The sequence below is a fragment of the Thermobia domestica genome, chromosome 16 (genome assembly GCF_964235325.1).
Source record: "Thermobia domestica chromosome 16, izTheDome1.hap1.1, whole genome shotgun sequence".
In the NCBI taxonomy this organism is placed as follows: Eukaryota; Metazoa; Arthropoda; class Insecta; order Zygentoma; family Lepismatidae; genus Thermobia; species Thermobia domestica.
This window is the reverse complement of record NC_137469.1, coordinates 97,717,088-97,743,573: the sequence shown is the minus strand read 5'-3', so window position 1 is coordinate 97,743,573 and position 26,486 is coordinate 97,717,088. Positions and strand designations below refer to the sequence as shown.

Here is a 26,486-nt window from a genome sequence, read left to right as displayed (position 1 = left end):
ATTATTACGAATTAAAATTGCTATTTAAAACTGTTGGTTGTTTTAGTATAAAAATTAGTATGGCAGCTCTGGTTAACACCAATTTCTCTAAGCATCTTATTAATTGATAAGAAAGTGGGCTATGTTAGTCAGATAGCAAAACAAAACTTATAGAGCATATCATGGTTAAACAGCATGTAACATTCTTGTTCATACAGGCCAATTTCCCACCAAAACAAAACCTTTACTGTCTCAAAAACAATTAAATTTTTCTCATACAGAGTTAGAATGTGAAAGAAGTTTACAAACAGTCATTGGCAATAAATTACCTAGTTTTGTTTTGATTTTTAAAAAGCCATTGATAGTGTTTCTTTTTAAATACAATTCTTTTAATAGAAATTGAACTTGTTTGTAACAGGCAATACTCACATTTTGGATGCATGAATGTTACATCTAATTCTTAGTAAACCATTCTTTAAAATTTTTAAATTTGGAGCATCCTTTTCTATGAATAATAATAATAATAATAATAATAATAATAATAATAATAATAATAATAATAATAATAATAATAATAATAATAATAATAATAATAATAATAATTTCTGGGCTAACAATAACTTCTGGGCTAATTCTTTCCCATTCTTGTTTAAAACATTTCTTCTCAGTTCTTCTTGTTTAGGCCCCAGACGGGCTCAGACAGGCTCAGACGGGCTCTTACTTTTAGAATTCCCCAAAACTGTTCTATTAGGTTTAAGCTTATTGTCAGGTGAGGAATTTTCAGTTACTTAGGAGCTTTCCAAGTCAACCACTATATTTGTTAGTTCCAATTGTACGTTTGCAATCAGTATCGTACTGGAATATAAAATTTGATCATCAACCTCATTTTCTGAACATTTTGCGTTGATATACGTAAAGCGGAACTATCTCCTCAATAATGAACGATCATTATTAAAAGTGCTTCCATTAGAGTATGTTTAAGTAATAAGTCGTAAGGGCAAAGTAAAAAAATATTGGTTTTAAAATCCTTTCATCGATTATTTCAAGTAACTTAAAAGTGTATCAAGTACATATAAAGTAAATTTAAAAGGCAGTGCACGCTTTACTTTTTATGAGTACTACTTATAAATTAAGTATTACTATTATTATTAGTTTGTCTTGGAATTTCCCGTTTATGGATTCACGCTTCGCCACTTGTTCTTGCCCAAACTGTTGGTAATTAAAAAAAAAAAAAAAAAAAAAAAAAAAAAAAAACTTTGAAACCTTTGTAATTTGATGCAGTGGCGCACGAAAGTGGGGTTTCCGGTTTTTAACTCCTTTTGAACGAAATATAATGCAAAGGTAAACATTTACCGAATTAAAGCATGTGCGAAAACACCTGGAATGTAATAGTCTTGAAAGCTTGAAGTCCCCTTGATGAATTCTGCGTACGCCACTGATTTGATCAATATAATGGGTAAAAGTTTCACGATTTTTGTTTTTGCAAAGTTGGCGATTGATCCACATAATTTTGTAGCTATTGGTGTTGATACTATAAGCACTGGCGCAAATCCCGAGGGGATGAGGGTGACATGTTCCCTCCAATCTTGTAACTGGGGAGGACTGTCCCCCCAATAATCCGATTTGAAATGTGTTTTTTGGGGAGAAATATAATGATTTGTGTCCGATTGCCACAAAGGAAAGTGAGATGAAATTGATGCCCCAGGATAAGTCCCAAATCTGCCCGCCTCCCAATGTTGAAGACAACTCTGCTCCTCTGATTCCCCACAGCATTGTTTTTCAACTTCATAAATATTTTCAACATCTCTTAAAAAAAATCTCACCCATCCCCACCCCCCAATGTTGAAGACAGATTTGCGTCGCTGACTATAAAGTCTTATTTTTTTTTATCAAGATATAGCCTTACTACTATTAATAAATGTTTGTATTAATGAAATTACAACATATGGTTTGACCATTTTATTTTCCCTCTATAAATCACTTTCCTAGCAATGAAAAACAAATAATATTGGGTCTTGTGGAGCATGGAAGGTGAATTAAACAAACATACTACATGTTGATCATTGAAGTAACTTACCTATAATTTCAGTCTGTAACCGCATGGTGGCATTTGTTTTTTCCTAATAAAGTCTTTGGGTTTGATGATTGGCGTCCGGAATTTCTCCAACTCTCTCACGACCGGTGCCTGCAAGAGAAAGAACAAAAAATATTAATAATAAGGAATGGGTCAGTTGGTCAAGCAGAGTTTGACACAGTTTTATTTTCTTTAAGTAAAAGGGATAGTATTGGTTGTTGCAGACAGTTTGTCTACAGAGGGCAAAGTTCAAATCATAAGACGATGGCCTTGAAAACTTTCTAGTTTTTCTTGCCATGGGAAAGAAAGCCGGAACCAAACGCATGGACAGGAAACAAACATTATTATTAATGGAAGTTCCTTGTTTCGGTATGAGGCATTAGGAACCAGAAAAGAAAATCGTTAAGTTTGTGTTCCTATTTGAGAGTATGGCTCATGGAGGGCTCTGGCCAACCAAGTGGCTTCTTAGTTGAAGGATGAATGGTTAGCATAATGCTGCCATTTTCCCTTACTTCCGGTCTTATAGTTTGCTATTTCTTAAACGTGTTTAATCTGCGACATCTTTGTTATTCATCCCATTGGTTTATACGGGAAACTTATTACCTTCTAATTTTAGCGTATCTGCTCAGGCCGGCCCCCCCTAAATTTTTACTGCCCTCCCTAAAATTTTCATAATAGGCTTGAAAATGAGCTATAATACGGTGATGAACTATAATATGGTTGGATCGCCACTCTAACTTCTACTGCCCCCCCCCCCTCTACATTTTTGGGCTGGATACCAGCCTGTATTTGCTATACTGATCTGCTTATGTACACTCACAATACACACAGAAATCATAGACAATTTAATTACTCTCATCTTTTATCAATTTGAAGTTATTAAGAACGGAGTAGCTTATTCTTGTAGTGTAACTATATCATTTTAATGCTATTTTCCATCGAAACTGAGACTATATTCCACGTCATCGAGAACTAAGATCGTTGTACTGTTTGTACTTGGGATAGTCAAAATTTTCCGGAATCAGAATTTCACTTTCTGGATTCGGAAAAATTCAGGAGTCGGAAATATTCCGAAATTTAGAAAATTTCGGAATTTTTCGAAATCTGGACTTTTTGCGAAATCCGGAATTTTTCCAAATTCCGGAATTTTCCCGATTTTACTTTCCGGATTTCGGAAAGTAAAAATTTCCGGAATTGGCCATCCTTAGTTTGTACGCACTGCTCAGCAAGACAAGGAGATTAGACAGCACGTACACAATTTATGTGGCATTTCGTGCTGTTTATCTTTCCAACAGAAACTATTTCTCTTTTTCATTTGTAACGAAAGGAAATTTTATGGCTGTGATGTTACTGATTTCTTTTCTTTTCTTTTCTTTTTTTTTTACATCTGTTTTACATCTGCATTTTTGCAAAATTAAATTCTGTGGTTATAACGATAATGGCAGATGGCAGTAGAAGGATGGCGACGATTAACCTGATTTTAAATCCAATATTTTGATAGCCAAGTTTAATCATGCGGTTGTTTTATAGTGTTTACAGTGAAACCGCGTTACCAAGGGCGCCGATCCTGGGGGCCAAGGGGGCCCGGGCTCCTCCAAAGCTCATATGGCCCCCCTTATTGTATTTATGAGTATGCAATATTGGGCATAATTTGAGTGCAATTTGTCTTAAAATCTTCATACATATATACCTTCTGCATCTGAATGCCCCCCCCCCAAATTTCAGAGAAATCGGCGCCCTTGCACGTTAGTCGGAACTAATTGAGGGAATAAGTTGTTCGAAATAACTGAAATTACCTAAAAGAACAGTAGAAAGCGCATTAAAAACTCTGTTTATAGAAAACAATACGTTCATTATGCTGCTTTTAAAGGGTATAGGCCTAAATATGTATACAGAAATGTTGAGCGTTTCAATAACATCCACAAGAATAGGCAAATACAGTATAATGTTCTTAATCGTCAATAGGTTATGTGACGTATGCGATTGTTGACTTCTAGTCACATTTAAAACATTATATTGTTTTTTTTTTTTTTTTTTTTACCTGTCTGGATTTGCGGAATTATGGCTTATCGAGTCCGAATTAACGAGGTTTTACTGTATAAGGATGTCTATAATAACAGTAATAGTTATACAGTATATGTATAAACATTAATTCATGAACTGGATTCATCAGCGATCTTTCATCCCCCCTGATCACTTTAATAATTTTTTAAATTGAATTTATTAGACAATAATATTAACAATAACATTACTTAATGATATATAGGTGATTGGGACCTAGATCTGCACCTAAATGTATAAAATCTCAATTGACGTTATGAAAGAAAGAATCAATAAATCCGTATCTTTGGAAACAAAGATTTGCATATCATTTATTCAGTATGTAACAAGTAATTTTAACTAGGTAATTAAAAATCAACATAGTTTAATATACAAGTGATTATTAAACGAAATAATAAAATTATCGTTTGATGGTTCATACGTTAAATACTTAAAAAAAGCTAGGATTGAGTATAGCCCGCTCCCCCCAGTGATTTTTAACGAATCATAGTGATTCTAACAATTCATATTAGTTCATAATGAATTGGAATCACATGCCATCAAGATTTAAGATGTAAATCTTGTGGTAAGGAGGCTTTAGTATAAGTAGTAGTAGCGGTAGTAGTAGTACTAATAGTAATAGCAGTAGTAGTAGAAGTAGTAGTGGTGGTAGTTAGTAGCAATACTACTACTAGTAGTAGTAGGAACGGGTTAGAAGCCCCGCAGGGGTTGGTTGGGTTCTGTTCTCGATATAAGTAGTAGTAGTAGTCGTAGTAGTAGTAATAGTAGCAGTAGTAGTAGTAGTAGTAGTAGTAATCGTAATAGTAGTAGTAGTAGTAGTAGTAGTAATAGTAATAGTAGTAGTAGTAGTAGTAGTGACTTCCAGTTCAGGTGACAAAGAACTGGGGGGGAGCGGGCTATACACAAGCCAAGAGTTAAAATTAATTTAAATCATATTAAAATTATATTTAAAATAAATTTATCGTTACAGAGTTAAGGACATTTAGAACGATCTTAGTAAAGTAATCAGTAAAAGTAAGCCAATAAATTTGTCGTCCTTGTTCAAGAGAACAATTTTACATTTCACAAGAAGATTTATATTTCTTGTCAAATTTCTTAATGTGATATTGTGGAGAAAATATAATATATACAAGAAAATTTTTATAATTCCGATTTCAGAAGCATAAAGTTTCTTTTCTTCGAGCTTACAACTGAATGTGCTATATTGGCTTTGGAAATTGAGTAATAACAACAATGACAACAAATAACAGGTAGAATCTTGATGTTAAAGCAGTGGTTTGTACCCTCAGAAAAGAAGACATTTCCTCATTTTGCTAGAAACCCGATTGACACATTTTTAATGTCCGAAAAGAGGATTTATTGTATTAAAGAGGGCATCCGGTACCCTACTAGTGTTAACGGTCTTACTTCCCAATTGGGTTCCAACAGGAGGAATTGGAATTTTTCCTTTAAATACAGGGATGCTTCCTTTCACACTATTCTAGTTATTATTAGTAGTCATTAATAACCTCAGTGTGAATTGTCGTAAAAAAAGGCGATATTAAATTTCAGCTATAGAACAATGTAGCCCAAGTCTTTCTCTTCCGTTGAATAAATAAACATGAATATATACGGTAGTCACAGGCGCAGCTCCTGCGAGCCCGATTTTGGACACGAGTGTCCCGCGTCCCCGTCCTGACAATTGCAAACGACGCAAGGAGAAAAGTTAGCTAAGTTTTCTTCAGATTAAACTTACAAACATAATTTTGGCAAGTACAGCCATGTAAATAAATATTGCTAAACACGTGAAGAATATTGAAGCTAGTCTGTATCACTGATATAAATAAAACGAGATTATTTGCATACTGTTTTTTCTGTAAAGCACTTTTTACAAGACGTCATCTTGAGCTTTTAAGGCGATTCTTTTGTAGTTGGATTGTAAATATCTTCACTCCGTAGAATTAATTGCAGGGAACGAAGAGAGAAAAGTAGCTACAACTTAGGGAAGTTTCGCCTATTATACTATTGTCCATAATCAGAGCTACAGTTCATTAGATTGTGTAGGAAAATTGGGCAGAGGAAGGTTGAAGATGTCCCATATTCTCGAGAAAATATGGCAAACTTAAAGGGAAAGGAATTTGATGAATCCAGTTTGTAATAAAAATACTTAATTATGTTATGTTAGACGATATTTGACAACGAAACATTCGCTTCCCCTTGAACCGTTATGCAGAAAATGGCGCTACTGCACATCTTGGACGTAACAGGAGATGTCCGGTTGCTTTAGACTAGTAACAATTCGAATGGAAAATTACTATACAAACTTTTAGCTTACATACCAAATACTTTCACCAATGAAGACTATGATTTCTGTTCTTCAGTTCCGTTTAATTCATTTAGTTGTTACATAAACATGTGAAGCAATGAAGGTGAAAAAAGGGTTAAGCGCAATTTAGCGCATGCTCAAAAGTTGTCTGCTCAATGAAGTGCACTAATTTCCCCCTCCTCCCTCAGTACTCGACCCTTAAAAGCAGGACAAATTGGTGTCCATTGATGTCAAGCTTCTGGTCACATAATACATATATTTTACATCATCGGGTCTTAACTACGACACGTGTTTATGTAATTTATTTTTACAGCATATTGCCTCTAGGAATAGTCTGAATCATAAGTTATACCAATGAAACAGATAGCTACTGTATGTATATTACAACACAACAATGAGCTTCTTTTTTTTAAAAGAAAGTTTGTTAAGATCGTACGCAATATATCTTTGAGCTATGCAATCAATAACCAGTTTCTAAACAACGGAAATAAAATTCATCGATTACGTTTCCGAATTCAGTGACACGTTAATTTGAGTAAACTGAAACTATACTGTTCAAGTGTGTCGTATAACGCAATGGCAGAGCTCTTCCGTGGCTAAGCGGTTAGCGTACGCGCCTTTGGGTTCGATTCCCGGCGGGAGCTCATGTGGTTCGGATTCCACGTTAATCAGTAGGTCCACGTCTCATATAGCCTCGTTGCTAAACGGGACGTTAAACTCAAAATCAACTCAACTCAACGCAATGGCGGCCCGTGAATGAAACCTCTCTGCTCTTGTGTTCGTGTTACTCAACGACGTCGAGCAAACCCAATGACTTAACATGATAAAACTTGAAGTTTGTCAAAACAGGATTTATGGTGCTGGTTAGATTCCCGGTGGAAGAGCATCTCTGTTGGAAAAAATGAAATGAAATATTTGAGTTCTAAGTCCCACCGATATTCCGGCTAGGCTAAAGAAGACGGTGATGATGAGAAATGAATGATATGGTGGCATGAAGAAGAAACCCACGCACACATTATTTGTTCACCACAAGGTTCACTTGACGCGAGCTGGGATCGGACCAGGGACCCTATGCACCAGAGGTAAACGCTCTACCACTGAGCCACCGCGGCCTCTCGGTTGAAAGAGCTTAAGGATCATGCTACTAGTACAAAGTGCCAACGCATAGATAAATTTCTAAGTGCGCTTTATATACTGATATGACCATGAGAATATAATAGAATGCCTCCTTGAGATCACGAGAAGAATGTCCTCAAAGTTGGGTCTTTTGAAGTTACTCTTATGTCAATAGTAAAAGTGCTCACGCTTTGATACAATTCTAATTGAGCTGTTTATACCAATGAGGATGCCAAATACAATGAATTATTTTTAAAGTTATCGTTCATGGGGTAAGGAGCACTTTTACCTTAGCATATGCGTTATCTCAAAGATTTCAACTTTGAGGTCATTTTTATCTTGAACAGTAATCCAGAAAGTTCTTAATCCCTTACCTCCGTGGTGTGAACGCTTACTTTCAACAGGCTCGGGCTACAAGTCATACTGTAAGAGTTACAATGGATGTTTTGCGTCCACTTTTCCCTGGACGTCTCATCTCCAGAAAAAGTGACATCGAATAGGTAAGTAGATCACCAAACCATAGTGTTAGCATTTTTTTCCTATTAGGTCATCTCAAGCATCTTGTGTATTGCCCAACACCACCTCATACAGCTAAGAACTGAAGGTGCGGATATACAAGAAGAGGTTTTAAGAGTCCCGGTAGAAATATTACGTCGGGCTGTGACAAATTTTCGCGATCGGTTGGCTAAGTGTGTGGGTCGAAATGGAGGGCATATTGAGGATGTCATTTTGAAAAATTGAAATTAATGTTATATTCAATAAATGCTAAGATGTATACTTTTAAATAGAATTAGATATGTGATAGCATGTAGTATTTTCGTGATTTCACTACCACTTAAAAATCGTCCGATTCACTGGCGGAACGATGAATAGAACAATTTATTTATTTATTTAATTATTTATTTGCAGTATGTATAAAGAATATACTGTTAAATAGCAGAGTGTGGTGGTTCAGTGGTAGAACGCTAACCTCTGGTACATGGGATCCCTGGTTCCATCTCCGGCCAAATAAGTTTGTGGTGGACAACATCGCATCTGTGTTTTCCGAAGTACGCCCGTTTCCTTCCACATACTCATTCCACCAATTCTTTCATCCACCTTTCAGTTTCCTTAATCATTGTCTGTAGGGATGCGCACGAGTCGAGTCGAGACAGAATTTTCCTGAGAAAATTCGAGTCGAGACACAGCTCTTCCAATAGAAAAATATACGTTTTTCGAGTCGAAACATCACTTTTACAGCACATTTTCGAGACGAGACAGCCTCAAATCTTGTCTCGTGCACATCCCTAATTGTCTGTCTTAACCTAAAGGGCATAATCGTGGGACGTTAAACTGAAAGATTTCATTTCATTTCAAATAGCAGAGTGTATTCTTCCCTTATCGGTGACACACATACTGCTTGTGAAATGTATTTATGACAATTCAAATAAAATATCTCGTTATACCCTCTCTCCTATATGTACTTATTTTCTCACTAAACATTCAACAATTTTAATTTGAATCCCATAATAATATATTTATTCTTTCTCTGTTGTAGAATGTTAGCTAATAAATACGTATTCATATTATAGAAGTACTCAAGTATATCATCTACTGAAACATATATAGCCCAAGCTAAAAGTGTGAACACTTATCATAACTGACAATATAATGCCATCCATATACAAATACGGGTCACAAACCCTGCACACATATGGAAAGGCAATTGTCTACTGTCATGCCTAACATATGTGATGCTTACAACAACAGTAAAGCAAATTTAATACTCCACCTTGTATTCAAATCACTGCAGCAATTGATCAAACAAGATAAGCGAATCTCGCTTCCGTTCACACATGATTACACGTTCGTGCCACTTGCTCATGTGAGGTTATCAGACAAGTTTTCCTACCCATTATAATGTGTATTTCCAGTAAAACAGGCATGTTACGCTTACATCATATTAGACGCAATTGTTTCCAGGCATTTGATAACTTTATTTTGATTATATTATTAGTTTAGTGAATCATATGGAGTTACTCGTTTGAGTATATTTACATGTTGCTACGTTACAAAGCTTGATTTCCACCAAATATTAATAATAAACAAAAATTATATAATTTCCGTGGAGATATGGTGCAGCGATGGCTCAGTGGTAGAACGTTTATCTCTGGTGCACGGGGTCCTTGGTTCGATCCCAGCTCCAGTCAGTGAGCTTTGTGGTGGACAAATACCGCGTTCGTGGGTTTCTCGGGGTTCTCCAGCATCCTTCCACTTCCTTCATTTCACCATTTCATTCATTTCTCATCATCACTGTTTCCTTTAGCCTAGCCGGCATTACGTGGGACGTAAAACTTAACGATTTCATTTCACGGAGATGTTTACAATAAAGTTTTGATGTTGTGTTCGTGTTTCATGTTATTTTAGCAGATGTTTCAAAGGTGACTTACTGTTTTCTATCGTCAAACTATCAGATCACCAGATCATCACAGTTGCAGTACATTAAATTATTATAAATTAAAGTGCTTAGTTTTACTACATCTTTATTGAAGTAGTATCTTAATTGCTTTATGATAATAGGCCTACATCAAAAGTTCCGTTTCACTTTCAGAGATCAAACCAAGGATGCTAAGCACCGCTCTTACACGTTTTAATTTTTAGTGGATTTTAGTGAATGGTGAATGTACATTTAGGAAGTGAGCCAGTATCTACAAAATATCCTTAAATGGCGTAATAATTCTTATCGAAACCTTTCCTTCAGTGAAGAAGTTTGGACGCTCGGTAATTATGACATCATATCAGTGGCGTATTTAGGGGGGCTTCCGGGCTAAAGCCCCCCCACGAAATCTTACTTACTATAGTAAAATACATTAAATATCTTGCAGACTTTTCACATTTTCAGGCAAAGCCCCCCCTCGAAAGTTAGCAAAGCCCCCCCCCCGAAAGTTAGCAAAGCCCTCCCCGAAACAAAATCGTAAATACGCCACTGCATCATATATACAGGGTATGTCAAAAACTCGATGTCATAGATCAATTCTGTTATGACTAAAGGTATGAAAAAATGAAAAGAGAAGGAAATGATTGTTAGAAATAGGTGGTTTTTAATCTAAATTGATGGGTTTTTCCTATCGCATCAACAATTTGGACTCCATGTTAAAAAAAAAAAAATAGCACCGTTGCCAGTTCAACAAACTGTTCTCTTGGACCTGCAACAACATTGTTGGGAAACGAAACGAAGTATTCTATATTCCCTCACACAACAAAGTGAAATTTCCCCGTGTCGCTTTTGCGTGCCATTCAAGCAATCTACTGAACGGAAAACTTTACTTTGTCATTTAAAATAGGGAGTCTTACCAATGTGGAGTAGAGCGCCCTCTTGGTTATGTGGATAGCGTACGCGCCTTTGATGCGGAAAACCCGGGTTCAATGCCCGGCGGAAGGTCATGTGGTTAGGATCAAACGTTAAGCTGTAGGTTCACGTCTTATATAGCCTGACTGTTGAACTAGACGCGATACTCGAATCAAATCAGTGTAGAGCCTTACTGACCTAGAGCCTAGAGTAATTTTAAAAAATCCCCCGTTTTAGATTGGCCACTATCCTATTTCCACCTATTTCCAACAACTTTTTCTCTCTTTCCATTTTTTAATATCTTCATTTATAACGGAGTCAGAGATGGCTTGGGTAAATGAAACCTTGACTCACTGATCCGCCAACCATCGTGACCCATTCTGACTCACCATGATCCACTCTGACTTACAATCCTCGTGATACACCACCCACAAAAGGCCCTAGTCATAAACTCTGACAAAGGCCCGTAGCCAGCCCAAAAATGTAGGGGGGCCCGGCTGAAGTTAGGAAGGCCCGATCCAACCATATTATAGTTCATCACCATATTATAGTTCATTTGCAAGCCTACCATGAACATTTTAGGGGCCGGCAAAATTTTAGGGGGCCCGGCCCCTCTAGACCCCCTGGATACGGGCCTGCTCTGACCCATGATCCACATCCTCTTCTCCACTGACTAAAGAGTTTACACTTGTAATTAAACAAGGCTGTGAAATTATCACTAATCGGAGTTTGAATTTCTACGCTCAATCGCTCAAACACTACTCTGTTACAATACCGTTGAATCTGATCTTTACGATATAAAATGATAAAGTGTTTGTTATGGGAAATATTACGTTGAATTTCAATTTAATTATCATATATAATTATTTCCTTGTTGAATTACAGATACTTTTCAGTAAAAAAATAGGATGAAATTTGAAAGTCTCAAATCAAGGTAAAATAACCCAAGGTAAGGGGGGGGGGAATAGTGTGAAATTCGACTGTCTCACTTGAAATTCAAATAATAAATCCTATTGGTATTATTACAATACAAATATCAATATCCAATGCTCTTCTAATAGTCTTCATTATCTTCACTTAAGTAATTCACCAAATTTCTTTTAAATAGGGATGCGCACGAGACAAGATTTGTGGCAATCTCGTCTCGAAGATGTGCTGTAAAAGTGATGTCTCGACTCGAAAAATGTATATTTTTCTATTGGAAGAGCCGTGTCTCGACTCGAATTTTGTCAGGAAAATCCTGTCTCGACTCGTCTCGTGCGCATCCCTACTTTTAAAAATGGGGGCAAGTGTAAGGAAAAGCCAGAAAACACTTTTTTAAAAACTGTTCGAATTAAGAAATAATAAACACCATTTTAAAATGTTTGCTTAACGTCCCACGATTATGCTAAGATTCTAAGGAAAACTGTGATGATAATAATGAACGGAATGGTGGAACGAAGAAAATGAGAGAGAACGTGAAAATTCCCGAGTAAACCTATGCATACGGTGTTTGTCCACTACAAATTCCACTTTGGAGGTGCTGGGATTGAACCAGGATCTCCACACAGTAGAGATTAGCACTCCTACCAGTGAGTCATCGCAGCACAACATCATATAAATTTATAGTTTGTTCTGCTGTAGGTCTTGTGAAGGTGTACAAGTGTGTGATTGGTTAGCAATTTTCTTAATCATGTCCGTCAAAGACCAGCGTTTCTTAAGAGAGAGAGAGAGAGAAAGAGGGAGAGAAGAAAAAACACAAATCTCGTGCTATGCCAATGAAAGAAAAATTGATTTTTTAAGAAGACATAAGGGGAAAATAAGTAAGTGTACGCCCGATGGATTCTGAATTGTGCTTTCTCTTTGGTTGAGCGATGGCGAGATTTTTTCATTAAAAAAAAAAAAAAAAAAAAAAAAGCGAAGGTCATTGTGACATGTTCTCACTTTTCTTCTCGCCCAACCTTAAAAGTGAAAAAGAAATTAAAAAAAAAAAAACTACTGCCGTATTGGATGAAGTCGCCACTCGCACCAATAAGGAACAACCAGAGCGTAACGGGACGGCGATGTATGTTATACGTATTGGCACGGTCGCCGTATGTCTGTTTGTCTGTCTCTTATTTGCGGTAAACGAACTTGTAGTACGTACTACAAAAGAAGAATATGTGCAAAAGAAATAAATAATAATCACACCACGCACTAAATATGGTGTGCCTATTAGAACACACACACGTTAGCCATCTGTTCTCAGTGAACTGAAATTCTTATACACATACAGGGTGTTTCAGTTTGCGTGTTTGTAATTAATGCTCCTTTTGATGACATAAAAATAAGAACATTAGGAGTCACCAGTGGCGTATTTACGATTTTGTTTCGGGGGGGCTTTGCCTGAAAATGTGGAAACTCTGCAAGACATTTCATATACTTTACTATAGTAAGTAAGGTTTCGGGGGGGTTAAGCCCGGAAGGCCCCCCTAAATACGCCACTGGGAGTCACAAATACATAGGACATTCTTTTTTGTTTAATTTTATATTTATTATCACCTCAATTAGTATATAAGTATATTATTGTATCACCGTGTATAATGGAAATTCATTTTGGAAAATCAAGGGACATTTAGCTACAATCATAGAAGAAATCACTAAAATCACATCACTAAAAACCCCTTTACTTAAAAAAAAAGGAAAATAATTATCCATATAAATCAATGGGATAAAAACCAAAGATGGCGTAAGTAGTGTACACCGTTAAGGGTCTTACTACAATTCCTACCACATTTATGTTTTCTTTTCCGTGTGTGTTTAACGTCCTACGTTTATGCACCGAGGTTAAGAGAGACGGTGATAATAATGATATTATGAGAGTGGGAACAAAAGGAAGAACCGCGGATACGGTGTTTGTTCACCACAATGTCCAATTGATGGAAGCTGGGATCGAACCACGGACCTCATGCGCCAGAAGTAACTTTTTTCTATTTCTGTAAGTATTTCAATGGCCAAGAGATGATACAGCATAATTAATTGGAGGAAGGGGCACCAGTGACTCAGAGTTAGATTCTGTTGAAAGGACTTCTGGTTCGATCACATACCCTATGATTTTGTGGTAGACAACATCGGGTGTTCTCGGAGTTCTGTTTCTTCACTTCCAATAATCATTCACCTCATTTAGCCTGAAGGACAAAACCGTGGGAATTAAAACTAAAAATTTAATTTAATTTCATTTTAAGATGATAATTATGACAAGTAGTGCAGTTACTATTTACAAAATGCTTTTAAGTGTACTAATTTTTGTTTTCAATAGCTCAAATATATGGTGCAGAAATTTTGAATGCCTGACAATTATGATTATTAAAAACAGAGCACTTAAGAATTCTGATCTATAAGGGAAAAAAAAACTTAAAATAGTTATTAGTTCGTTTAATAGCATTTTTAAAGAAACTTTCTGGGTTGCTTTCTTCTTCTTCTTCTTTTTACAAAGGGTTCGCACTTCCTCAAAGGTACAGTGTTGTTCAACAAAACTGGCCATTTTAGGTCATTATTCTGGCAACTGTAAGTTGGAAATTCTAATACTTTTCCTTCAAATAAAGGTCTCAATCGAAAAAAAAAATCGATTTAATTCGAACTGTACAAGACTTTTCAAAGAGCGGCGAATAACCAGTTTTTTTTTTTTAAAAAAAAAACAAGGTTGTACATAACGCGCCCCCTAAGTACAGGGTTATTCAAAAAGAAAGAACAGATTTCAAACATTTATTTCTTCCAAACTACAAAAGATAGAAACATGATTCGAACGTTACTTGATTAAGAAAAGTTTACAATTTAAACAGCCCGGATAGAAGTTCCAATCACGGCCGCATTGGCGCTGTTGTTTGTTGTTTGTCTGTAGTGAAATGGCGGCGACACCACAGCAGAAGTCTTTTTGTGTGCTACAATTGGCAAAACTTGAGTCCATTGTTGCAGTTCAGCGAGCATTTCGCCGTCAATTTAATAAGCAACCGCCTCACTTCTCTAACCAGACACCATTCCAGGACGTTGGATTGGAAGAGGAGGAGCAGAAGATCAACTTTATCGCCGGTGGCCTCCCAGGTCTCCAGATCTCACTCCGTGTGATTTTTATCTATGGGGTTACGTAAAAGACCGTGTTTTTATCCCTCCTATGCCTGACACTCTTGAAGGTCTACGACATCGAATTGTTGAAGCTGTGAATTCGATAACTAGAGACCAGCTGATTCGTGTGTGGCAAGAAATGAGCCACCGTTTTGACATTTGTCGTGTAACACACGGTGCTCATATTGAATGCACACCATAATTACTAACAATAAATTGTCAACTTTTCTTAATCAAGTAACGTTCGAATCATGTTTCTATCTTTTGTAGTTTGGAAGAAATAAATGTTTGAAATCTGTTCTTTCTTTTTGAATAATCCTGTATGTCTGCCACAAAATCAATATACACGTTTAACATTTTGACTGCTAAGGGAATCCATATTAGTATCTTCCACCATGTTTCTTAACGCAACGAAAAATCTGACATATGATAATTTGTTTCAATGTAACTCTTGATACGAATGAAATAATCTGTGTTGTCTTAGAATTATTTTTACATAATATATCGGGTACCAAACCGTAGGCAAGGAAATTATTAGTTACATGTTCTATACCAAAGGTATCCATTTTAACGTGTCATACATATTACGGAAAAAGTAATGCAATCTTCAGGTACCAAGGGTACTTTCCTCAGTCATACATGCTTTCTGATTGCCAAGCAGGTAAAGCAAAAATGTAATGCGTTTGCCCCTTTAAATATTTATCAAAGTAATCGTTAAATATAGACCCCCTAAGTCCTTCAGCATTTGCACCGTCGGCATATTTGCCACGGTTTCACAATGGCAGTCAATGGTTCTCATCCACTTCCCCTTTACATATTTTATTTATTTATTTATTGTCAAAGGTTCTGATATAGATGCTACTACAACCATTCCATACTGGAAATATCGAAAAAATGAAACTCTGAGAAAATCTCTGGGAAAAAACCAGGTGGATATTCCATACATTTAAAGGACAACGGTGGATCAGTGGTAGAGCGTTCACCTGTGGCCCATGAGGTTCCAGGTTCGATTCCAGTTCCCGCCAAGTGAGCTTTGTAGTGGACAAACATCGTTTGTAGGGGTTTTCTCGGAGATCTTCTGTTTGCCACCCATTCGTCATTCCATCAAAATCATCCATCTCATTATCATCTCCTCCTTACCTTCAGTGCACAATCGTGGGACATTAATCCCCCAAATACATTTAAAGATTTACCGACCACCATTTGCCAAGTAGAACAGAAATAAACATGGAAAAATTTGTCAAGATGCTGGTTTGAACCTTCGGGATCTAGTAGTTACAAAAGAAGGACGCTGACTTTAATACTGAAAACTTAAATGATTTAATAGTCCTGCCGTAGCTGATTGTATTGTAGGAGGTCTGACAAGAAACAAAGAAAAATAAGTACTAACACAGTTAATTTCTTTTAAACTGTTGTGTTAACGCCAAACATATAGAAAAAAATGTACACTTACGCTGTTAATATCGGTGCCTTTGATGTTCGAGTGCTAATATGGTTATTTTAACAAGAACACACCAAGTGTATTATCTTAAGTGAAACATTAGTCTAATTTCCATACTGGTGTAAGGTTAGTTTAGAAATTATTAGACGTTCTTACACATTAATAGCTACTTTAAAAATAATAAACGTGAAAAAATGTTATATCCGCTCATCAGCATGTTCATCTCACATTTCCCAATTATTATTATTATTAAATGTTTTTTTTTTTTTTTTGATGTCCTGGAACTAATGAGTTTCTTTTTCTTCTTCTTTTTTTTTATTCGGTCCTAGAAATGTTTCTTCCAAGTTTCTCGACCTTCAACTTCCTTTCCTCTTTTAACTCCCAATATTTTCTTCTGTTTCTCAAATCATCGATCAATTGTGTTCTTCTTCTTCCTATTCCTCGTTTTTCTTCCATCTTTCCTTCTATAGCGGTATGAAGAAGACAATTTCTTCGTAAGATATGTCGAATTCAATTGGTCTTCCTACGAAGAATACTGGCTAAAAGCGTCCTTTTCTATCTTATGTGTTTTAATATATCTGCGTTTGTTGCTCTTTCGCTGTCCATTTTATTTTCTTCATCTATCTTCAACACTTAGATTATTTAATTACAGAATCAAATTTGATATAAACTGCATCAGAGTATAAACATTAGAACCTCTGCGACAAGTTTAATAATGCTTCTAGAGTTTTTTTTTCTTTCTTGTTTAAAGTTCATTTCCGTTTCAACAATTTAAAGTTAGACACTACAGAGATATTTATAATTTTACGAAATTTGAGTTTGAAATTTAAATAATGTGGATATATTATTATTATTATTATTATTATTATTATTATTATTATTATTATTAATAATAATAATAATAATAATAATAATAATAATAATAATAATAATAATAATAATAATAATAATAATAATAATAATAAAACACAAAATGACTAGTTTTTCAAACAATTCCAGGTGAGTTAATAATATCTGTTTTGACCACTGTCAATTTCGACTAGCTTATTTTTTGGTTGATTTGGAGAGTATCGTTCCTTTCAGCACTCAGGCTATATGAGATATGAACCTACAACTTAATATGTGGTTCAAACCACATAGATCCCATCTGGAACTGAACTTGGTTCTTCCGTTCTGAAGACGGATACGGTGACTATATATATCCACGAGGGAGTTCCAATTTCAACTAGTTAATTTGTCCATGAAATATTGTTCAGCAAAGAATACCAACACAAATCTAGCAAACCATTTTTTGACAGGAACGTTGTTCAGCAAAGAATACCCAGTACGAATCTAGCAAATTACTTTTTGATAGAAATATTGCTCAGCAAAGAATACCCAGCACGAAACTAGCAAACCATTTTTTGACAGGAATATTGTTCAGCAAAGAATACTCAGCACGAATCTAGCAAACTATTTTTTTTCTTTTTTTTTGACATTTCCGATCAATCCAGTTAGCTTCCTATAAAATATTCAAATTCATGAGGTTGTATCTCCGGCTCAATTATTGGGTATCCAAATGCATTACTAAGCGCGAACCACATTTAGGACAGCTAGCCCAAACTACTTAACAAACGTGAGCCCAATTGAATTTGTGAGCACAAGCCAATGGAGGATCACTCTGCCGAGCTCGGGAAGAAAGTATGGAAGAAAAAGGGATAACCACGAGAAAACCCACAAACCCGATGCTGTTCCCCACAAACTCACACCCCTTAGGATTAAACTAGGAACTACTCATTTCAGAGTAGAGCACTCTACCACTAAGCCACCGTGTTCCTTAATCTAGATAATAGTTGCTCAAACTAAACCAAAGCTCTTGTGATTGGGAGATAAAGAACATTACTTTTATCTACGTTAGTGAATAACTTATACCAGTGATGACCAATTTGCAATAAACAGCGAACTAGGACAAAATAGGAACAATACTTGGGAGTCATTTTCTATTTTGTTCCCCCCTCACTCTTCTGCAGCGATGGTTGGCTGAATGTATGTATAATGACACATTTTCTGAATCTTTGTCCTACTCTGCACATTCTACCTTTTGTGTCTAAGCCAGGCCCACACTGGCCCAGGTGGCTAGGCGGCGATTGCCGCCCAGACAGGGCCCAAATCGAAAGGAGGCCAAATGAAAATTTTAATAAAGAGAGGAGGTCACATAAATTTGGAATAAAATTACGTAAATCAAATGAAAATTTATTACACGAATTTCTGGTAGCAATATTAAGATTTACTATTGATAATTTCTTTTCTTATCTTTTATCACGTCACAACTATAGTACGTAGATAATCCCATTACGACCACCCTGTAGGCCTACACGTGAACAAGATTTGCATAAATATACACAATTTGGGTTCGTGGACCACATGTGCTTACTAATATTAATGTCCTTAAGAGAAGATTTTGACGTGTTTGTTCCGGAAGGCCTATGCCCTTGGAAAAATATTTCGGGCTACGTGTAGTGGGCGTTCCTTTGGAGCTTATGGTTTCACCTCTTGTTCATGAATACTGAAACCGCCAGAGCTAACTTTACATTAATTTGTCCGTAGTTCTTTATTAACAAATTGCAAATTTCAGCCGTACCAAGGCGAGATGAAAAAAAAAAGTATGCTAATGATTTCTGTCTGCTTTGTTATGATAAATATTGTTACGTAACATATACCCTGATTTTATATTATGATCTTTATGGTACGGTGCGGCTACTAAGGAATAGTGTGCTTTTATCGTGAAAAAACAGTGGGCAGTTGGGGGTAGCGGTGGTTGGGCGATTGAGAATTCGGTGCCAGCACAATACATTAGCCGCCGAGGCCGGCCCTGGTATAAGCCGGTTACAAATTGAGTTTAAAAAACATCTGAAAGAAGCTCTATGAAATTTGCATTTGAGTTAAAATCAGTCCATTACCAAAAGTCTTACCTTGCAAAATGAGCATGGTAACCAAGACCATGGAGTTAAAAAAAGAAAAAAGAAAAAGAAAAAAAGAAAAAGAAAACAAATGAAATCACACAATTTCAAGGATCGGATGAAACATACTCGCGGGCCGCTATTTGAACATCACTGACTTATACTATCATTAATTATGTAACAAAAATTTATTGAAATATCGTACGTTTTCTTCCATTTTTCCTTCATGGCAAAACTATTTTACAACCATCTGCTTGCATTGACATTTTAATCAATACGTCAATAAAAATAAAAATGTTAGCAAAGTGGATTCCATCTCGTTTAGCCTTGAAGCATTTGAAGTGAATTATAGAACCAAGCATTTCTTTGCTTTTTTTCCCTTAAATTTTCTAAAAAAAAAAAAAAAAAAAAAAAAAGAGAGAGAGAGAGAAAAGAAAGAAAAGAAAATTGCTAATACCCTGTCATTACTTATTCCCCATCGATCGATTCGTGATCATTAGGGCAAGCTTGTTGACCTTTTGGTTTCGCGTCTTCAAAAAGGATATCTATTTAGCACGCGCTGGTGTCATTTAGATACATCGTTCTTCAGAGATCTGACTTCCCAAGGTAATTCTTTCCGCAGACACATGTTGTTCTTAGATATATTTACAACATACGTATTTTTCCCTTTCACTTTACGAGAAAAAAAAAAAGCTATTATCAACTGTGTTTCGGAAGGAATGGTAAATATTTTGACAACTTGCTTGGAGATTATGTATGGTCATTAAGGAAACGTCGTTTTTTCGACAGCATTTTTTTCTTTTTTAATTCTCAAAGTTGATGTAGAAAAACTAAGAATACGAGGGAATGTTTCTAAAGACTTGGGAAATTTAGAGAAGACCCGCTGAACGAAAATTTGACCCACCGTGACACATGATCCACCATGACCCACCATGACCCACAACCCATCGTGACACACGATCCACCATGACCCACTTTGACCCACCAAAACCCAATATCATCAACTATGACCCATGATCCACGCTCTCCTCTCCACTGACTAAAGAGTTTACACTTTAATATAACAAGGGTGTGAAATTATCACTAATCGGAACTGAATTTCTACGGTCAATTACTCAAGCACCGCTCTGTTACAGTACCGATGGATCTGACCTTTACGATATGAAATGGTAAAGTGTTCGTCGTGGGCCATATTACGATGAATTTCAATTTAATTATCATGTATAATTGTAGATTGCGTGGGAGAAACAGTAAAAGTCAGAAATTGGCCAAAATGAGATAAGTCAAAATTGGAGATCTATGTGTAATGCTCTACCTCCGGTTAAAAGTGAGTTGAATAATTGCGTCTTGCTACTGTTAGTATAAGTGATTCCTTATGCTTGGTAAAATAACAAATAGCCTCCTGAAAACCAGTTTTTTTTTTTAACGTATTATTTTTCCCGCGCAGTCTAGAATTATTTCCTTGTTGAACTATATAGATACTTTTCAGTGGAAAATAGGATGAAATTTGAAAGTGTAAAATCAAGGTAAAATAGCCCAAAGTAAAGAAAAAAAGTGTGAAATTCGACTGTGTCTCGAAAGCCAACTAGTAAATCCTATTTGTATTATTACAATTACAAATATCAATATCCAAAAGTGCCTGAAGTTGTTTTGTCACTTAGGTATACTCATCTCAGGTAACTATATAGGAACAAATGAAAAAAGAAGAAAAAATGGGGGCTTTGAACGTTAAACGTAGACAAATTCACCAGTATTCAGAAGACGTTGTCAACAATGCATTGGGCAGAGTGGGTTGGTAGTTCAGAATGAGTCATGATGGGTCGGTGAGTCAGAGTGGATCACGGTGGGTGGTGGGTAGCAGTGGGTCACGTCCTGTTGACTCACGACCTACTGACCCACTCACATATCTTGACCTACGACCCACTTCATCTCTGTTGGTAATTTTATTTGTTTTATTTACTAGTTTTCATCTATATTATAATTTTAGACCAAATTATGCTATTAATAAGTATCAGGGTCCTACAGATCAAGTATATTCATCCGTCTGTCTGTCGACCGGCATCAGAGCAAAAACGGTAACAGATATCGAGAAACGTTTTTTTTTTTTTTTTTTTTTTTTTGCAATCGATTCAAAATCCCAAGAATATGTATAATTTTCTCCATTAACTTTTTACTTAAGCCGGAAGTGCTTGAAATTAGCCATTTACAGTATCAACGTTGTTCGCCGTAAAAGGAAAACGGCAATAGATAACGACAAGCTGTTTCTTGCAATCGAGCGTCTCAAGGAAACATATTATCACCATCTGCAACAGTCTATTAAAACCGGAAGTGATTGAAATTTGCTAGAAGTTTTGGCTTCAATACTGATTTCTATAGAGCAAAAACTGTAAAAGATATTAAGAAGCTGCTCTCTGCAATCATTTCAGTGCCCCAAGAAAAGGTTCCATATTTTATGCTAACCCTTTATTCAAACCAGAAGCGGTAGAAATCAACCTTTTTCCGATTTCAACGTTTATCGACATAGAAAAAAATCGATAAGAAATAGCGACAAGGCAGTTGTTTGCAATCGGTTTAGCATCTCAAGAGAACTTACCATCACCACGTGCAACAAATCTATCGAAATCGGAATTGGTTCAAATTTACTAGCACTTCCAGTTTGATTTGATTTTTGTATCCCTTTCAGCAGCGAGACTATATGAGACGTAAAGTAACAGCTTAACGTGGGACCCGAAACACGTAAGTTCCTTTCGGGGATCAAACCCGGGTCTCCTACGCCAGCGTTTATTGTTGAACGTTTTACAGTGACCGAACGCAATCTGGCCTGCCGCAAGTTGAGGGTAACTTTACAAGTGACTTTTACGTCAAGGAAATCCTGCAAGTCAAGGCCATATCCTTCCTTCAGACAAGTCCGGACACAATATTTCATCATAACAATACTTATCCATACGTATCCCGGAATGTAGAGGCCGAAGTCATGTCCTTCCTTCTGAGAATTCAGGACACATTACTTCAGCAGAACAATTCTGAAATTGTAATTATTTCTGTATAGCCATGTAATGGATCTGTAGTATAAATTGTATTTCAATCAACTTGTATTTCCTGGTGTTGCAATTTTCACAGACAGAAGTGTACAGAATGCCTTAAATTAATGTATACACTCTTTAAAACAGAATATCTCACTAAGTAAAGTAGATAGGTATACAAGTTTTAGGTGTTGTGTATCTTAAGGACTAAATTTTCTTTTGACTGAAGGTAGGTACTACCTCCCACAAGCACCCTACTCATTTCGATGTCAGGGATTTGCTTGATCGCACATTCTCTAAGAAATGGGTAGGAAGAAAAGAAAGTGCTGCGGAGTACTCATATCGATCTCTAGGTTTAAACCTCTAGACTTCTTCTTCTTCTTCTTCTTTTTTTTTTTTTTTTGGAAAACTATAAACACAGTGTATGCAACAACAACAACAACAACAACAACAACAACAACAACAACAACAAAAAACCGCAGCAAACACTGGAAGATCTGAGAGGGCAAAATTGAGCAGGCTGTAATGTTATACCATTAGAAAATAATACAATCAGAGTGTCGCTCAGTTCTACGTCGTTGTCGACGACATATTGGGGTGGAAGGTTTCTATTTTGAACATTTAGTCCTTAAGGTACACAACAGTACAAAAAGTTGTATATTTATCTGCTTTAATTAACAATATGCTTTATTTTTAAAGAGAGTACATATTTGAAACACCCTGCATTTACAGTTTATGAAAAAGATTTCTAAGATTTTCTTTTCTTTTCTTTTTTTCTTTTTTAATGAATACGAAGTCCAGCACTGCCAAATGAAAAGGAACTGCCTTACGTAATGATATTTTATATAGAGATCGTCTTCGGAATATCAACAGCAACTATGAGTAACCAGTGATGGCAAAAGGAATTACCAAATCAAAAGGCGAAACAGGTATATGAAAAGTCTCAGGAGAGCACCGGAGGCTACAAAAATCATGACATAACACCAAAATATCAAGACTTTTTTTTTTCCTTTTCGTACGATGACTCTCTCTCTCGCTTACACGGGATAGTTGCAAAACATCACAATCTTACGAGTGTCCGCAACACTCATGTAACATAACTAAATTGACCAACATCTGAAACCACATTTCCATATGCCACACCTACGAATAATTCTAGATCAAGAGGAGAAAGTACTAGTTCAAGGTTGAACTTTCTTCTAGAAATTTGGAACAGATCAAATCTTTGAGGCTCCACTTATACGATCTGAATTTTGGTTTGTTTTGAAAGTGAAAATGAAATGAATTCTTTCAGTGTTACGTCCCACGGTTATGCCGGTTAGGCTAAAGGAGACTGTGATTATGAGAAATGAATGAAATGGTGGAATGAAGAAAGTGGGAGGAAATGGGAGAACCCCGAGAAAACCCACGAACACAGTGTTTGTCCACCACAAAGTCCACACGGAGCGAGCTGGGATCGAACCAGGGACCCCAAACACCGGAGGTCAATATATCACACTACCCACCTATCGTTCATAATAATTATATTGAATCCAAGATAGCGGAAACAAGATTGTGGCCATCCGCGTGACATACTTCCAGATGTGTCCCCCTAAGCATAAGGTATACAGTGGCGGATCTAGCCCGGGGACGAGGGGCCTAGGCCCCCGATTTTATAGTGACAAAAATAATTTAAGCTATTATTTATATATCTTTGGAAGTTTATAGTAATTTCATGATATATCTACCGTAGTCTGGATTCTGGCTCCCCCCCCAGTTTTCATCTTCTAGATCCGCCTCTGAATGTGTATCGCCCATCTCACATTAAATGAAACTACATCAGTGTGAATTTTAAAAAGGGGGATATGGAACTTTTGATACACTTTGTATACATACAGGCATGGAGTCAGGATTTCGTGAAGTGGGGGTCTGTGACATGAAATACTGTGATCATCACATCCGAAACTCGATCATTCTAAACTATTTTACTGGAACATATATTGGTTCGTTTGGCCAGGATTTCGTAATGGGAAGGGGAGGGGGGCTGATATGAAATTCTGAAGGCTCAGGAGCTTGATCAATGTAAACTACTTTACTATCAACATATATTGGTTTGTTAGGACAATAAAATGAGGATATGTTGGTGAGTATTTTAATAACAAACTATGAAGAAATCTCGAGTAATAAAAGAATAAAAAAAAAGTATTGAAAAAGATTTTATAATATTTACGTTCCTTATAAATTTTTGTTTTTATTATTCCTTCAACTACTGTTGGTTCCAAATGACAGGAGCAGTAGAAAATTGTTTTTGAAATAACATGTTTGATTCTGCAAGGATGCGATGACGAAAAATTATGATAAAAAATGTCCACGCTGTTACTCAATGGCAATATGCTTTCGGAAGCTTGAAATCTTCCTAACTAGTAGCAGAAATTCTGAGAATTCCGTCACTTTTCTAGAAATTTCAAATTCAGACTCTTCCAGGATATCCAGGGCCGGATTTAGCATTTTGTCGCCCCTATGCCCAATATTTTTCCGCCCCCAAGTCTGGTTAAAGTTACTTTCCTAAAAACCTTAATTAAATAATTATATCAGGCCTATATGTTAATTGCTTAAACACCACTTTACAATGCAATTTTATCATTGCAAGTTTTTTGAGGAATTTACTTGGTTCTGGGCTTAACAAAATACCGTTAATGTGTTAACAAAAGATTGGTGAATAAGTTTGGTTTTGTTCAATTTAGCCATTTGGGCAAATAAATAAAAAAAAACTGTAGTAAAAAATAAGTAAATAAGTAAAAAAAAACAGCCAGTTCTCCCGTGTTTGAGAGTAATGTTGTAACGAAGTTGATGCATAATCTTGAAAAATAGTTTAACTTTACCAACAATTATTTGTTCCAATGAACTTCAAAATCAGAATGCTTTATTAGCCTGATCTTTTTTAATCAATTCAAAAAATACCTTAAGTTATGGCTATTTATTTTTATTTCTAGATATTTTTTATACTTTTTTCTCTCGGACGTGCGCCCCCTGGGAGCTTGCGCCCATAGGCCCGGGCCTATTGGGAAATCGGCCCTGAGGATATCTCGCTCACCTCGCCACCATGTATTGCAAGTAATACAACTCTCCTCAAAAGAAAAAGTAACCAAAACTTCCTGTAGTTTTTTTTTTTTTAAATTTTTAACGCTGGTCCTTCTTTTTCTCATTTTGTTTAATCTTTCCTTAATTTTTTTCATTTCTGGTCTCGAAGGGTGGGTTCCGGACCCCCGGACCCCCCATGGCTACGTACCTGTATACATATATACATATGTATTGCCTATTGTGCACTTCTGTTGTCAAATTTCCTTAAGTCAAGCAATTATATAACGTGGTTAAAAGAAGAGAAAGTTGTTTTATGTGTCTTTCTGTTAATTACTAGCCTTCTGCCATCTGTCCACAATCATAATAAACTTAATACGAAGAGATGTCATTTTTAGTATGAATTCCCTCGTATGCGTAGAAACTACGGCAATAGCAATACTTTAGTTGATTGAATCGAAGGGGAAAAAAGTATGTCTTAGTCAATGCTTTAATTATAGAGATACACTAATTATACAAAATAGGAATTAAGTAATTATAGGCATTACGTGCAATTACGGTTTGGAGAAAATTTTTGAAAGCATGATTTGTCCTCAAAAGCTTTTTTTCCTTAATATTTTACTTTTTCTTTCTTTTTTTTTTTATCTTAATATTTTGCGAGATAGCAACCTATTTTTTCCCCTTTTCACAACTGTCATTCGGTAAAACTATAAGAAGTTCTTTTATCTGCATCTATCATACAACGCAATATTTTTCTTTCTTTTAATTTTCTCTTTCTTACACAGGGTGTTTGAAAAGTATATGAACAGAACTTGTAATTTTGACGTAATGGATCAAAATGTTGTATAGTGCTTAGCAGTGCTGAGCACTTTACACAGCGTTTTTGCTTTACAGACCATTAATTTATGTAAAGAATTATTTTTCTGTTTTCCTTGAAAATGAATGGGGGATTTTAATTTTGAGATTTTCTTTTTCTTTTTCAGATCTATTTAGAAACCCCTCGCTTTTTCGCCAAATTATTTTTTATTGGTATAATAAATCTTCATTTTGATTTACGTAATATTATTCCAAATTTATGTGACC

At 36.0% G+C, this 26,486-nt stretch overlaps 1 protein-coding gene across 2 annotated transcripts in view; it reads right to left on the bottom strand.

The window, feature by feature from the left end:
• The window catches only part of LOC145673262 (uncharacterized), a 333,328-nt gene that overhangs the window by 257,009 nt on the left and 49,833 nt on the right, over positions 1–26,486 (bottom strand). The window contains exons 1-2 of one of the 2 annotated variants that reach the window (XM_081742793.1): positions 9,307–9,371; positions 2,057–2,164 (exon numbers count right to left, since the gene is read on the bottom strand). In XM_081742793.1, the coding sequence (XP_081598919.1) occupies positions 2,057–2,081 (25 nt within the window). In that variant the 5' untranslated portion in view covers positions 2,082–2,164; positions 9,307–9,371. Of the gene's footprint in view, positions 1–2,056; positions 2,165–9,306; positions 9,372–26,486 lie in introns of those variants that run through there. The other variant, XM_081742792.1, reaches the window with a different exon arrangement.